The sequence below is a fragment of the Haliotis rufescens genome, unplaced genomic scaffold (assembly GCF_023055435.1).
Source record: "Haliotis rufescens isolate VD_foot unplaced genomic scaffold, xgHalRufe1.0.p SCAF_11, whole genome shotgun sequence".
NCBI classification, from domain to species: Eukaryota; Metazoa; Mollusca; class Gastropoda; order Lepetellida; family Haliotidae; genus Haliotis; species Haliotis rufescens.
In genome coordinates, this window is record NW_025963791.1 from 18,834,067 (window position 1) to 18,848,368 (window position 14,302).

At 49.6% G+C, this 14,302-nt stretch overlaps 1 protein-coding gene across 3 annotated transcripts in view; it reads right to left on the reverse strand.

Moving 5' to 3' along the window:
• Window positions 1-14,302, reverse strand: part of LOC124120465 (zinc finger ZZ-type and EF-hand domain-containing protein 1-like) — a 112,373-nt gene that overhangs the window by 55,187 nt on the left and 42,884 nt on the right. For all 3 annotated transcript variants that reach the window (XM_048392376.1, XM_048392377.1, XM_046483290.2), the window contains exons 32-38: window positions 14,024-14,094; window positions 13,306-13,362; window positions 11,182-11,310; window positions 9,754-9,858; window positions 9,509-9,576; window positions 2,631-2,793; window positions 1,282-1,393 (exon numbers count right to left, since the gene is read on the reverse strand). In XM_048392376.1, coding sequence (XP_048248333.1) covers window positions 1,282-1,393; window positions 2,631-2,793; window positions 9,509-9,576; window positions 9,754-9,858; window positions 11,182-11,310; window positions 13,306-13,362; window positions 14,024-14,094 — 705 coding nt within the window. The remainder of the gene's footprint in view (window positions 1-1,281; window positions 1,394-2,630; window positions 2,794-9,508; window positions 9,577-9,753; window positions 9,859-11,181; window positions 11,311-13,305; window positions 13,363-14,023; window positions 14,095-14,302) is intronic.

The window sequence follows — 14,302 nt, forward strand, 5'->3', positions numbered from 1 at the left end:
CTCTCATCAGCAATACGATCCTTGGGGAGGACGGCAACACAGACACACAACCTGTAACCCTTCAGACCCATCCCTACCTCTCATCAGCAATACTGTCCTTGGGGAGGACGGCAACCCACATACACACACCTGTAACCCTTCAGACCCATCCCCACCTCTCATCAGACATACGATCCTTGGGGAGTACGGCAACACATACACACACCTGTAACCCTTTTGACCCATACCCACCTCTCATCAGCAATACTGTCCTTGGGGAGGACGGCAACCCACATACACACACCTGTAACCTTTCAGACCCATCCCTACCTCTCATCAGCAATACTGTCCTTGGGGAGGACGGCAACCCACATACACACACCTGTAACCCTTCAGACCCATCCCCACCTCTCATCAGCCATACTGTCCTTTGGGAGGACTGCAACCCACATACACACACCTGTAACCCTTTTGACCCATACCCACCTCTCATCAGCAATACTGTCCTTGGGGAGGACGGCAACCCACATACACACACCTGTAACCCTTCAGACCCATCCCCACCTCTCATCAGCAATACTGTCCTTGGGGAGGACTGCAACCCACATACACACACCTGTAACCCTTCAGACCCATCCCCACCTCTCATCAGACATACTGTCCTTGGGGAGGACGGCAACACACATACACACACCTGTAACCCTTCAGACCCATCCCCACCTCTCATCAGCCATACTGTCCTTGGGGAGGACGGCAACACAGACACACAACCTGTAACCCTTTTGACCCATACCCACCTCTCATCAGCAATACGATCCTTGGGGAGGACGGCAACACAGACACACAACCTGTAACCCTTTAGACCCATCCCTACCTCTCATCAGCAATACGATCCTTGGGGAGGACGGCACCACAGACACACACCTGTAACCCTTTAGACCCATCCCCACCTCTCATCAGCAATACGATCCTTGGGGAGTACGGCAACACAGACACACTACCTGTAAACCCATCAGACCCATCCCCACCTCTCATCAGCAATACGATCCTTGGGGAGGACGGCAACACAGACACACTAACTGTAACCCTTTAGACCCATCCCCACCTCTCATCAGACACACTAACTGTAAACACCCTGTTTGTGTGTATGGCATCATTGTTCTTCATATGTTTCATTCTCGACAGAGAAGGAAGTGAAGCAGGACAATACATGAGTTGATGTCAAAGAAGGACTACATGTGTCAAGGTACATCATACACAATGTACATTACAAAGTCTTCCATTACTCTACACAGATCTTACTTGGATTGGAGCTGAGAGTAGCACCACACAGTCTGCCGAACAACTTGGCCAGACCCAGCTGTAGATCGTAGGGCCAGGAAAGGGGGATGTCGGGAGTCCCCTTAGCGGTCACCTGGAAACAGAGACGGTCAAATCAGCTTCACTGTAACTGAACATTTCACATGGACGATTTGGGTGAAACGATACATCGGTGCACCGGTGCATTGTGAGTTTGCATTGTGATACGATACACGATATGTTTTTTACTTTATCGATACATTTGCTTAAAGAATTTACCTACTACTTATTTAATGACATCCAGTATTTTTGTCAGTCAAATATCACAAAATGTGTTGTAACTAGGGTTTCAAGGTAACTACTAAAAATACCTGCTATGAACATGTGTCTACAGCTAGCTTTTCCTTTTGAACCTGCTCTGAAATATTCCTAGTCAAGAAGTATTCACATGATTTGACATAAATATGCGTATTGCGATACGTATTGTATCGTGACCTATACATTGTGATACGTATCGTATCGTGACCTTGCTGTATCGTTTCTACCCTAATGGAGGTGTTGCGACGTGTAACCCCCACTCACCAGAAACTTGTAACTTACCCACCAGAAACACGTACCCTACTCAGCAGAAATTTGTACCCCACTCACCAGACACTTGTACCCCACTCACCAGAAATTTGTACCCCACTCACCAGAAACTTGTAACCTACTCACCAGAAATTTGTACCCCACTCACCAGAAACTTGTAACCTACTCACCAGAAACTTGTACCCCACTCACCAGAAACTTGTACCCCACTCACCAGAAACTTGTACCCCACTCACCAGAAACTTGTACCCCACTCACCAGAAACTTGTAACCTACTCACCAGAAACTTGTACCCCACTCACCAGAAACTTGTACCCCACTCACCAGAAACTTGTACCCCACTCACCAGAAACTTGTACCCCACTCACCAGAAACTTGTACCCAACTTACCAGAAACTTGTACCCAACTCACCAGAAACTTGTTGCTTGTCGCAAAAGGCGACTAACGGGATCGGGTGGTCAGGCTCACTAACTTGGTTGATACATGTCATCGATCTCAAATGCGTGGATCGATGCTCATGATATCAATCACTGGATTGTCTGGTCCAGACTCGATTATTTACAGACCGCGGTCATATAGCTGGAATATTGCTGAGTGCGGCGTTAAACAACAAACCACCAAACAACCAACCAGAAACTTGAACCCCACTCACCGGAAACTTGTAACCTACTCACCAGAAACTTGTACCCCAACTCACCAGCGACATGTAACCCACTCACCAGAAACTTGTACCCCACTCATAAGAAACTTGTAGCCTACTCACCAGAAACTTGTACCCCCACTCTGTGTTGCTGCTGTCTGACCGGAACAGGAAGTGGAGATGTGGGCCACTGAACACAACCTGCTTCTGCCATTTTGGTGTGCCAACCTTCTGATCAAACTTCATCTTCAGGCCCTTTGCATCCGTGAACTCCAAGTAATCATACCTAGTGAATGTATCACAAAAACTTGTAGAATTTTCCTATTCGGAATATTCTATAAGTAATACGTTACCACTGTTATACCGAGGCTGTTGTCTCCCACAACTGCTGCTATAGCGAAATCTACCACAGAGATCTCAATTACCTCATGCAGCACGTGCGTAGCCACCTAGCTGCCATGTGACACCCTTCACTCTTGTCTCCTGCGAGAGCAAGTGCTCGGGGGACGGACGGGCGGGCAGCAGCCCAGTGGTAACGTATTACTTATAGAATATTCCAAATAGGAAAATTCTACAAATTACATTAAGTAATACGTTACCACTGTTATACCGAGGCTGACTACCACAGTAGGCGGTGGGGAGCACCTACAACCCGAATCCTGACTGCTAGCGTTCCTTCCGACCAGCGGAAGTAAACACCAAGGCGGAAGCACTCGATGCGCATGCACCTAGCTAGGCGTTACCCTATAGGAATACCAAAGCACTGTCATGCGCATACCGTAAGGCTCAATCGTCATTGCCAAAACGATTGGTGACTCCAAACGGCCCCACTGGATAGGTATTTCATCGCCGCAGCGGATGAGAACACTGTATCCGCGTGAGCTAAATCTTAGATCAGGTTAAACAGTCGAAAAGAGGGAAATTAATTTCCTTCAGACCGTATATCCCAGAGCAAGCCTACTGAAAGTATGCATTAGGCGCGTGACCTAATTCCAGTATTCGTAAGCATGTATCGCAAGGTTGGAATACACGACAGACAATTAAATGCACAATTGTCAAAATACAAATAAGGACAAAACACACATAAAGCCGCCTCACCTGTGGTGTGAGTGCGCTGGTTTGCAGGACCCCCACTCCTGTACCCACGGCGTGGGAACATTGGAGACGACCCAGATTGACCACCGTGCAAGGACTGACGACTGCGGAGTTTGAAATTGCGCTGGACACACCCCCTAGATGACCGCTTGTGCCGCGATCAGCGGCCCAAGACGGTGCACCCCCTCCACGTCTTCATCAGAAACCTTTCTGAGGTAATGATTGGCAAAAACCGAGTCAGAACGCCAGTAACAACCTCGTAATATTCTGTGAACAGAGATATTCGAGTGTAGGGCAAATGTTGCCGCTAGCGCCCTGATCTCGTGCGGGTTTGACCCCGCTACCGGTAACCCCCGAGACCGGTACGCCAGATTGATGACAGAACGAAGCCACAACGCAATCGAGTTGCGAGTTATGTCAACCGTGCGATTAGGGTTACACGATATGAACAGACGGTCACGCCCTTGTCTACGTTCATTCGAAGCCTTAAGATAATACTTAAGGGCCCTAACCGGACACAGCGCTCTGTCCTCAGTATCAGCAGGATGTAAGATTTCTTTGAGTGATCTTACAGTGAATTCTCTCTCCGCTTGCCCGACTCTCTGATTCTTGGCGACGAAGCCCATGAGCAGGCCCAGGCGGACCGCTCCTTCGTCACCCCTATCGAATCGTACCTTGGCGACATCGAGTGCATGAATTTCGGATACACGTGCCGCCGTGGCAAAGGAGAGGAGAAATGCTGTTTTCCAAGTCACATGCCGGAACGAAGCACTATGCAAGGGTTCATACGGAGCTTCCGTAAGTGATTGCAACACTAGGGAAAGATCCCAGGCCGGTGCCCGAAGGCGGCCCTTCTTAAGATCGTGCTGTTTGAAACCCTTGATAATACCCCGTATCACCGGCTCTTTGGAGAGACTGGTACCCATAGCAACGTCCCGTACCGTAGCAACGGACGAGACATAGTTGGCAATGGAACCCCCGGAGAGTTTCCGGGTCTCTCGCAAGTGAGACATGAAACGAGCAATATCCTGCACAGATACCTTATCTGGCGAATGAATGTGATGTTTACAACACCACTTCGTGAAAATAACCCAACGTGCATTATACACCTTCTGGGTAGAATCACGATGCATACTAACGTATGCCCGAGACGCCCGGCGAGAAAAACCTTTACTCCTCAGACGCTCGGTGACAACATCCACGCGTGCAGATTGAACTGCCCTGCGTTTGGATGAAGCTGACGGGTGTGAGGGTGGATCAAGAGATCCGGTCTCACAGGCAGTGGGAGTGGCGACTGCGTGACCTGGGTCAGCAAGTCGGGGTACCACGATCTGTTCGGCCACATGGGCGCGATCAGTAACATTCGACAGCGAACTCCTCGAAGCCGGCTTAGAATGTGTGGTATCAACGCTGTCGGCGGGTAAGCATAAGCGTCAAAGCCCGTCCAGTCTAACGCGAGAGCATCGTGATCGATGGCCCTCGGGTCCGGGACTGGTGATACAAACAACGGGAGTTGATTGTTGAACCGCGTTGCGAACAGGTCGACCATCGGACGACCCAAACGTTCGCACAGCCACTGAAACACTACTGGGTTCAGCATCCACTCTGTGGGGCTCGGATCCCGAGGCCTCGATAGAGCATCGGCCAGTACGTTCCGCACACCTGGGATGTGACGGGCGCGTATCTGGCACGGGACACTGTCCACCAGAGCGTAAAACTCGAACGTGAGATCGAGCAGCGAGTGACTGTGGGTTCCCCCCAGTTTGTTCACATAGGACACTACCGTCGTGTTGTCGGTCGCCAGCATGAGCCGGGCGTCGACGAGACGATGCTTCCAGTGATTGACTGCGTTGATCACTGCCTTGAACTCGAGACAATTGATGTGAAGACCTAGTTCGTCTACGCACCACAGCCCCGAGCTCACCTCCCCCTCTAGATGGGCGCCCCAGCCCACTAGAGAGGCGTCTGTATACAGGTTCAACGTGGCCCGGTAGGGCCGCATAGAGACTCCTGATAAGACATTGTAAGGGACCGTCCACCACTCCAGATGCGGTCGGAGCCGATCCGGGAGGGCGACGGTCGCACTGTTCACCTCCGTTGCTAACAACTGGATTAAAAACCGTTGCAGCGGGCGGAGTTGGAGACGACCCCGTACGGTGCAGTCCTGGGCTGACACAAGTAGCCCTAACAGCTGTTCCCAAAAGTGAACAGTCTGTTGCACCGCTAAGACTTTGGCAATCATCGCCTGAATTTTGTGCCACCGGTCTGGGGGGACAAATAGGCGATGGGACACCGTGTTGAACCGACCTCCGATGAACTGCAAGTTCTGAGAAGGGGTTAACTCGCTCTTGGGGAGATTGACAATCCACCCCAATTGCTCCAAGAGCCGATGTGCGAAAACGAGATGGCGTGACAGGGTGTCCGACATTCGATTTGCTACTAGCGAGTCGTCCAGGTACGCGAAGTACCGGACACCCCTCCGGTGGAGGAACCCCACTATGGGGGTGGTTAACCGGGTGAACAGCCAGGGAGCGGACGAAAGACCGAATGGGAGTACAACCCACTCGTAGTGCCTGCCTTGAAAGACAAACCTGAGATACCTGTGATGATCCGAGTGAATCGGAACATGCAGATAAGCATCCTTCAGGTCGATCGAAGCTAGCCAGTCGGCCGGCATGATCAGTGCTTTCAGGTCCGTCAAGCTCAACATTCTGAACTTGGGCGGCTTGCGCAGGTAGAACTCGTTGAACGATTTCAAGTTGTGAATCATTCTGAGTTCAGCACTGTCCTTCTTGGGAACGAGAAATATCCTGGAGTAAAACCCCGGTGTTATTTCTGGTAGAGCTAACTCCCGAACTGCCCTCTTCTCCACCAACCTGCCGATGGCATCGGCGAGGAAGGGAAGATCGGTTTCCGAATAGAAACCTGCCGACGGGGCAACGGTGAGCGGCGGATTCGCTTTGAGATCGAGCCGATAGCCGTACCAAATCGTGTTGACCACCCACGGGTCGTCGAACACTTGTTCCCAATTCTCCCAGTAAGTCTGGAGTCTGGCTCCCACTGGGGAAAGAGAGGGGGACCGGACGGGCTGCGGCAGGCGCAACTGTCCAGGGCCGTGTGACTCGGGTTCGCCTACGGGCCAACCGAAGTTGGCGCTGTTGGCATACGAACCCCTCCAATGAGAGTCACCTGGAGGGGCCCTTGCCGTCCTAAGACGACTTGGGCTTCCCCAAGTTCCCCTTCTTCCCGCGAAAGGGCTGCTGAGAACCCTTACCGGAGCCCTCAGAGCGGGGCTTCTTCCCGGAGGAAGAAGGACCCGACCCCTTAGGCCTGCCGGACGCAGCAACCTGGGGCGCGCTCCGCTTCGGAGCGGCACCCAGGCGCCTATGCAAGGACCCCACAAGATCCAGTGTGTGCCGAGAGGCCTCGGCAGACACAGCGGCCTGTTGTTCCTTCAGAACCCCAGGGATCTTGTTATTAAACAGGGTCCGAGCAGACCAAGGCTGCGAAAGGAGCACCTCCTGATTGGCAGCGTCCAACCCTGAAGCAACCAGATACGACTGGCGCCGAAGAAAATGGCACGTGCCGGAAACAAAGGCCGAAGCCCCGGCAACGTACTCCAGGGAAGCATTCAAACCGAGCAAGCAGTTGTAAATGCGCTGGTCACGGTCCGTGGGAGAACCTTCGACCAGACTGGCCGCCGCAGCCAGGTATGTGTCTCCGTGAGACATAGCCAGCATGGAGTGTCGAGCGAGGGTGTCCAGCTGTTGCAGGGTACCTTGCGGTACCGTGGCAACCGGTGGGGCACGGACCCCCAAACGCTCCACATGGGCTTCCGCAGAAGGACCAGCCTCGGGAAAGGCAAGGTCATGAACTGGGAAAGACCCTTTTCTCCACGACGGGGGAGGTAACGGGAGACCCCGACCGGAGGCAGCCGTGAAGGCTTTCTCCAAAGACGGCTTAATCCCGCGCAGCAAGGTTGATGCCGGGAAAGCCTTGTCGGACGACTCGTCGTATACCTCGGAGGAACCCACGGAACCGTGGATACCCCGCGGTATCGGCAGGGGCTTTGGCATGTCCTCGAAGAGGTCATACACCATGGCCACGCGGTCCTTAACCGATAGCGGAAGCAACGGTTCGGGGGAAGGACCGGCAACCACGGCAGCCGGCGCCGTACCGGTGGACCCCGCGTCCGAACCCGCGGCCACCGAAGAGGCCGGGGACGGAACAGCCAGCGGCCTATCTTGCGATAAGGCCGCCAGCTTGGAGTCCACAATTTGCGACAACAATGCGGCGACGGAAGCCCCAGACAGCCCGAGGGCCGCAAGGGGATCCGCTGCAGCCGACAAGGAGGTGCCCGCACGGGGGCCCCGACCGGACGAACCGGCCACCACAGGGGTGGAAACGGACTGCGCGCACAGCCGGTACCGCTCAAACTCCGCAGGTCCCAGACCTTCGCACAGGGTGCACCGGGTTTCCTCGCAAGGAACCCTGCACCGCGGGCAACGATCGTGGGGATCCCGGGACGACAAAAACTTTCTGCACACCCCACAACTCCGAGGAGCAGGGGTAGAGGGGGTGGAGACAGGGGACATATCCATGTCAGACATTGATTGTTTTCTAGAAACAAAGAACAAAACATGGTTACAACGCACGCACCACAATGATTCACAAACGAACATTTTCACAAGAAAATAAACGAGCAATGTGAACATATAACATACACATATAACTTTTACTAAAGAAATAAGTTATGTTAACCCCCAAAACATACAAGAACAGGGGAAACGTAAAACACAACGTGCATACGCGAACCCCGCAAGTATATAGAAAAAAGGGCGGGAAAAATTTTCCGTTTGGCGGGAAAATTATAACCAAGCGTAGCTACCGCAACGCCCCATAAAAGCACAGTTTATTAGAGAATAAACGATAATAAATATCACCAAATCTTCAAGGAACGCTTCAGCAGGAGAAAACACGTCTTGCTAAGCAGACGAAGGAGACAAGAGTGAAGGGTGTCACATGGCAGCTAGGTGGCTACGCACGTGCTGCATGAGGTAATTGAGATCTCTGTGGTAGATTTCGCTATAGCAGCAGTTGTGGGAGACAACAGCCTCGGTATAACAGTGGTAACGTATTACTTAATGTAATTGAGTCACATGGTCATTGGAAGACATTTGCCCAACAGAAACAAAAAACAGGTTTAGTGATATTTACAGAAAACACAGTGGATGCACTTCATAGACTGATGCAGGAAGAGATTTTGAAGTAGACACACTAGATATCCAAGTCAACCCGTGAAGATCCGGGGTAAAATAGGTCTCCAGCAACCCATGCTTGCTGAAAAAGGCGACTATGTTTGTCGTAAGAGGCGAGTAATGGTTGGTTGGTTGGTTTGTTGTTTAACCCCGCACTCAGCAATATTCCAGCTATATGACGGCCGTCTGTAAACAATCGAGTCTGGACCAGACAATCCAGTGATTAATACCATGAGCATCGATTCACGCAATTGGGATCGATGACATGCATCAACCAAGTCAGCGAGCCTGACCACCCGATCCCGTTTGTCGCCTTTTACGACAAGCAGAGTCACCTTTTACGGCAAGCATGGGTTGCTGAAGACCTATTCTACCCCGGAATCTTCACGGGTCAGGCGAGTAATGGGATCTGGTGGTCAGGTTTGGTTGGTGCATGTCATCGTATCCCAATTGCATTGATTGATGCTCATGATGTCAATCACTGGATTGTCTGGTCCAGACTCGATTATTTACAGACCGCCGTCATATAGCTGGAATATTGCTGAGTGCAGTATTAAACAACAAAAAAACAAAAAAGATGTCCGAGTCACCAACAGATGAACATCTACAATCAGTAATGAGGATACACAGAAACAGTGAAGCACAAACCTTCTCTCAGTCTCACATCTAGGATCAAAGTCCACAATCAACTTGGTAGCTCCGGGACAGGAGAACACCTGCAATGGAACAAACTTGTGAAATATACCCATCTGTTTATTCTCCACTCCAGTATAAACTAAATTATCAAAAAGTATTCATAAAATGGCACATAAAATTGAAAGAGCCAAACCCTCTTCACCATACCAATTTAACTGTGAGCCATCATGTTCAAACTGTTTCAGCAGTTTCCGTACCTGTGTGATGTAGGAGTTGTTGTCGTAGTTGTGAGGAGACTCCATGCTCCACGTCCGCAGCACGATGTCGTCAGCCTTCATGTCGCCCCAGTTCTCACTGGTGATCTGACAAACAACCGTGACATCATAGAGTGAGTGGGTGGGTGGTCGAGTGGTTGAGTGAGTGGTTGAGTGAGTGGTTGAGTGGTTGAGTGGTTGAGTGAGTGGTTGAGTGGTTGAGTGAGTGAGTGAGTGAGTGAGTGAGTGAGTGAGTGAGTGAGTGAGTGAGTGAGTGAGTGAGTGAGTGAGTGAGTGAGTGAGGTTTAACTACTTTGACCAGTATTCCAGTTATATCACAGTATGTCAGTTTGGTGAGGGAAGAAAGCTGGAATTGATGCAGGTCATAGACAAATATCATGGTGAAAACCATGTTTGTGGTTTGGTTGGTTGGTTGGTTTGTTGTTAAACGCCGCACTCAGCAATATTCCAGCTATATGACGGCCGTCTGTAAATAATCGAGTCTGGACAAGACAATCCAGTGCTTGATATCATGAGCATCAATCCACGCAATTGGGATCGATGACATGCATCAACCAAGTCAGCGAGCCTGACCACCCGATCCCGTTAGTCGCCTTTTACGACAAGCATAATCACCTTTTACGGCAAGCATGGGTTGCTGAAGACCTATTCTACCCCGGAATCTTCACGGGTCCCATGTTTGTGGACAGTGCTGACTAATCAAGAAACATGATCAGGTCATAGGCTTCCGACCCTCTTAACAGACTCCACTTTCCACAGAGAATTGCTGTGCCTTTTATGGCAGGGCCATCTGTGTACCTATCTGTCTCTAGCATTACTGTGACAGATGCTGCTGACTCCAACCATGTGACTTTGATCAGACATGTGTGTGAGGTGAGGTGAAATGGGGTTTAACGTCGCGTCCAAGATTATTGCACTTTTATTGCGACGTGCATGCATGTTTGTGTGTGTGACTCTTGTACTACTCCGGACTGATGCCGATTTATAGTGCTAGCACACTGAGATACCATGCCTCAGTCTAACATGAATATCCCATTCAGACACAGTATACTAACTCCGAGCCGACCAGTCCTTGTTTTAGCCCCTTAATGCCGAGCGCCAGACAGGGTAACAACAAGTACCATCTTTTAACATCTTTTGGTATGATAATGACGGGGATCGAACCCCAGACCTTCCACTCTCCGGGCGGACGCTTCCCCACTAGACTACAGAGGCGGTCACCTGTGTGTGAAGCAAAGGTCAGCTGGATTTTTCACCAAGGTGCATGCATATGTCATATTGATAACATGACTAGCGATCCACACCTTCAGGATACACTCACAAACCAGGCCATGACATGGGAGGCCTGATAGGTTAACAACAGGACTAACAAGAACACTCATGGATATTGACTAGTAACATGCGACCTACCTTGGGGAAGAGATCAGGGAACGTGGAAGCCATGGACACAAGCTCCTGGGACAGCAGTTGAAAGTTGTGCAACAGAGATACTCGGGATTGGCAGTCAAACTGATCACACAGGTAAGTCAATATCAGCACCTGCAACACCAACGTGCACTCTAGTGTCTACAGAGACAAGGACAGAGGGAAGGAGGGAAGGAGGAGGAAGAGAGGGAAGGAGGAGGGAAGGAGGAGGAAGAGAGGGAAGGAAGAAGGAAGGAGGAGGAAGAAAGGGAAGGAGGAGGAAGAGAGGGAATGAGGGAGAGAAGGAGGAAGAGAGGGAAGGAGTAGGAAGAGTGGGAAGAAGGGAGAGGAGGAAGAAGAGAGGGAAGGAGGGAGGAAGAGAAGGAAGGAGGGAGAGAAGGATGTAGGAAGGAGGGAAGAAGGGAGGAAGAGAGGAAGGACGGAGGGAAAGAACAGGAAGGAGGGAGAGAAGGCTGTAGGAAGGAGGAGGGAAGGAGGCAGAGAGGGAGGAAGGAGGGAGAGAAGGGTGTAGGAAGGAGGGAAGGAGGGAGGAAAGGAGGAACAGAGGGAATGAGGGAAGGAAGGAGGGAAGGAGGGAGGGGAGGAGGAAGAGAAGGAAGGAGGGAAGGAGGAAAGGAGGACGGAGGGAAGGAGGGAGGGAAGGAGGAAGAGAGGGAAGGAGGAAGAGATGGAAGGAGGGAGGGAAGGAAGGAAGGAAGAAGAGAGGGATGGAGGGAGGGAAGGAGGGAGGGAAGGAGGAGGAAGAGAAGGAAGGAGGGTGGGAAGGAGGAGGAAGAGAAGGAAGGAGGGTGGGAAGGAGGGAGAGAGGGAAGGAGGAAGGAGGGCAGGAGGGAGGGAAATATATATAACACTGTGTCCTGCACCTCCTGATCACAGCCCATTGACTGCCACTGCCTGGTCAAGAAGCCAGGTCCTGTGTCTGCTCCATGACCTATTGACACACTCACACTGCTAAGTGGGAGAATGCTTTCATGTGCTAATTCAGTTTATTTACAACAAAATACAGACATCAATGGTGACATGAGATTTAGTGACATCACAGTAGATATCATATTATCACAATTGCTGTCGTCATGTGGAACCTGTGAATATTGCTCTATAGAAGAAAATGCTCTACAGAAGACAATGCTCTTCAGAAGACAATGCTCCACAGAAGACAATGCTCTTCAGAAGACAATGCTCTACAGACGACAATGCTCTACAGACGACAATGCTCTACAGACGACAATGCTCTATAGAAGACAATGCTCTACAGAAGACAATGCTCCACAGAAGACAATGCTCCACAGAAGACAATGCTCTACAGAAGACAATGCTCTACAGAAGACAATGCTCCACAGAAGACAATGCTCTTCAGAAGACAATGCTCTACAGACGACAATGCTCTACAGACGACAATGCTCTACAGAAGACAATGCTCTACAGAAGACAATGCTCTATAGAAGACAATGCTCTACAGAAGACAATGCTCCACAGAAGACAATGCTCCACAGAAGACAATGCTCTACAGAAGACAATCCTCTACAGACGACAATGCTCTACAGAAGACAATGCTCTACAGAAGACAATGCTCTACAGAAGACAATGCTCTACAGACGACAATGCTCTATAGAAGACAATGCTCTACAGAAGACAATGCTCCACAGAAGACAATGCTCCACAGAAGACAATGCTCTACAGAAGACAATGCTCTACAGACGACAATGCTCTACAGAAGACAATGCTCTACAGAAGACAATGCTCTACAGACGACAATGCTCTATAGAAGACAATGCTCTACAGAAGACAATGCTCTACAGAAGACAATGCTCTACAGAAGACATTGCTCTAAGGAAAAACAAAGAATTGTGACGCTTGTTCAGTAACATCGATAGAACATGTACACACCTACATGTAATACCTGTAGCATGTGAGTGAGTGAGTGAGTATGGTTTTACGCCGCTTTTAGCAATATTCCAGCAATATCATGGCGGGGGACACCAGAAATGGGCTTCACACATTGTACCCATGTCGGGAATCGAGCCCAGGTCTTCGGCGTGACGAGCGAACACTTTAACCACTAGGCTACCCGACTGCCCCAATGTAGCATGTTTAGACTGGACAACTTACCAACTGTCGTATCACAGATGAGAGAAAAGCTGGCTGGAGAGCTTTGACTAGTTGCTCCTACAAAAATACAAACAGTTAGAGCAGTCAGTGAGAAAACAGTCTGATACAGGTATTGCAAATCTCCTCAAGTCCCAACACAATGGCTGATGCTTTCACAAGATTTACATCACAAAGAAACAACTTGTTGCTTTTTGTTTTGCCTTTTTTCATTCCAGTAGGCATATAAACATTGTATGCACAGGTTATTCAAAGTAGCATCAAGAGGATTTAATATTTGCATTGGCTTTAACCATGAGGTCAATTTCCTTTTAAAATTTTAACTTCAATAAAATTTCTACTATCACTATATCCTTGATAATTTTCAGAAACGTTTCCAAAGATGATTAGCATCTAAAACCACATGGTTAATATAGACATGTATATCAAGTTAGGTCCCAACAGTATTGTAATTTCTGAAAGAACTATATTTACATTCAGATGTGTATTTTAGTAGACAGTCAATTCATTCCAGAATCATTTGACACATGCATGATAAAAAAAACATGAACAATATTTCTCCACCTTACAAAAAGAGCACACATTTACCTCAGTTATTTTACCAACATCAAACAACAAGAGTAGCTGACACCATGAGAGAAGTGTGTCTGACATGTCAGTGTCATAGCAATAACAAACTACATCTGCTGACAATACCTTGGCACTTTTGTTTCATACTCACAATCTTTTCCTTAGGTTGTCTTTTGAACAACTTGAGTGCTTCCACACCTTTGTTGGAAACATGGATAGAATCTGGAAACAGAATACATATTGCTCCATGTTACAGTCTCGAGGCCTGTGAAGGAGAGAGGGAAGGACGGAAACATGGAAAGAGTCTGGAAACAGAATACATATTGCTCCATGTTACAGTCTCGAGACCTGTGAAGGAGAGAGGGAAGGACGGAAACATGGAAAGAGTCTGGAAACAGAATACATATTGCTCCATGTTACAGTCTCGAGA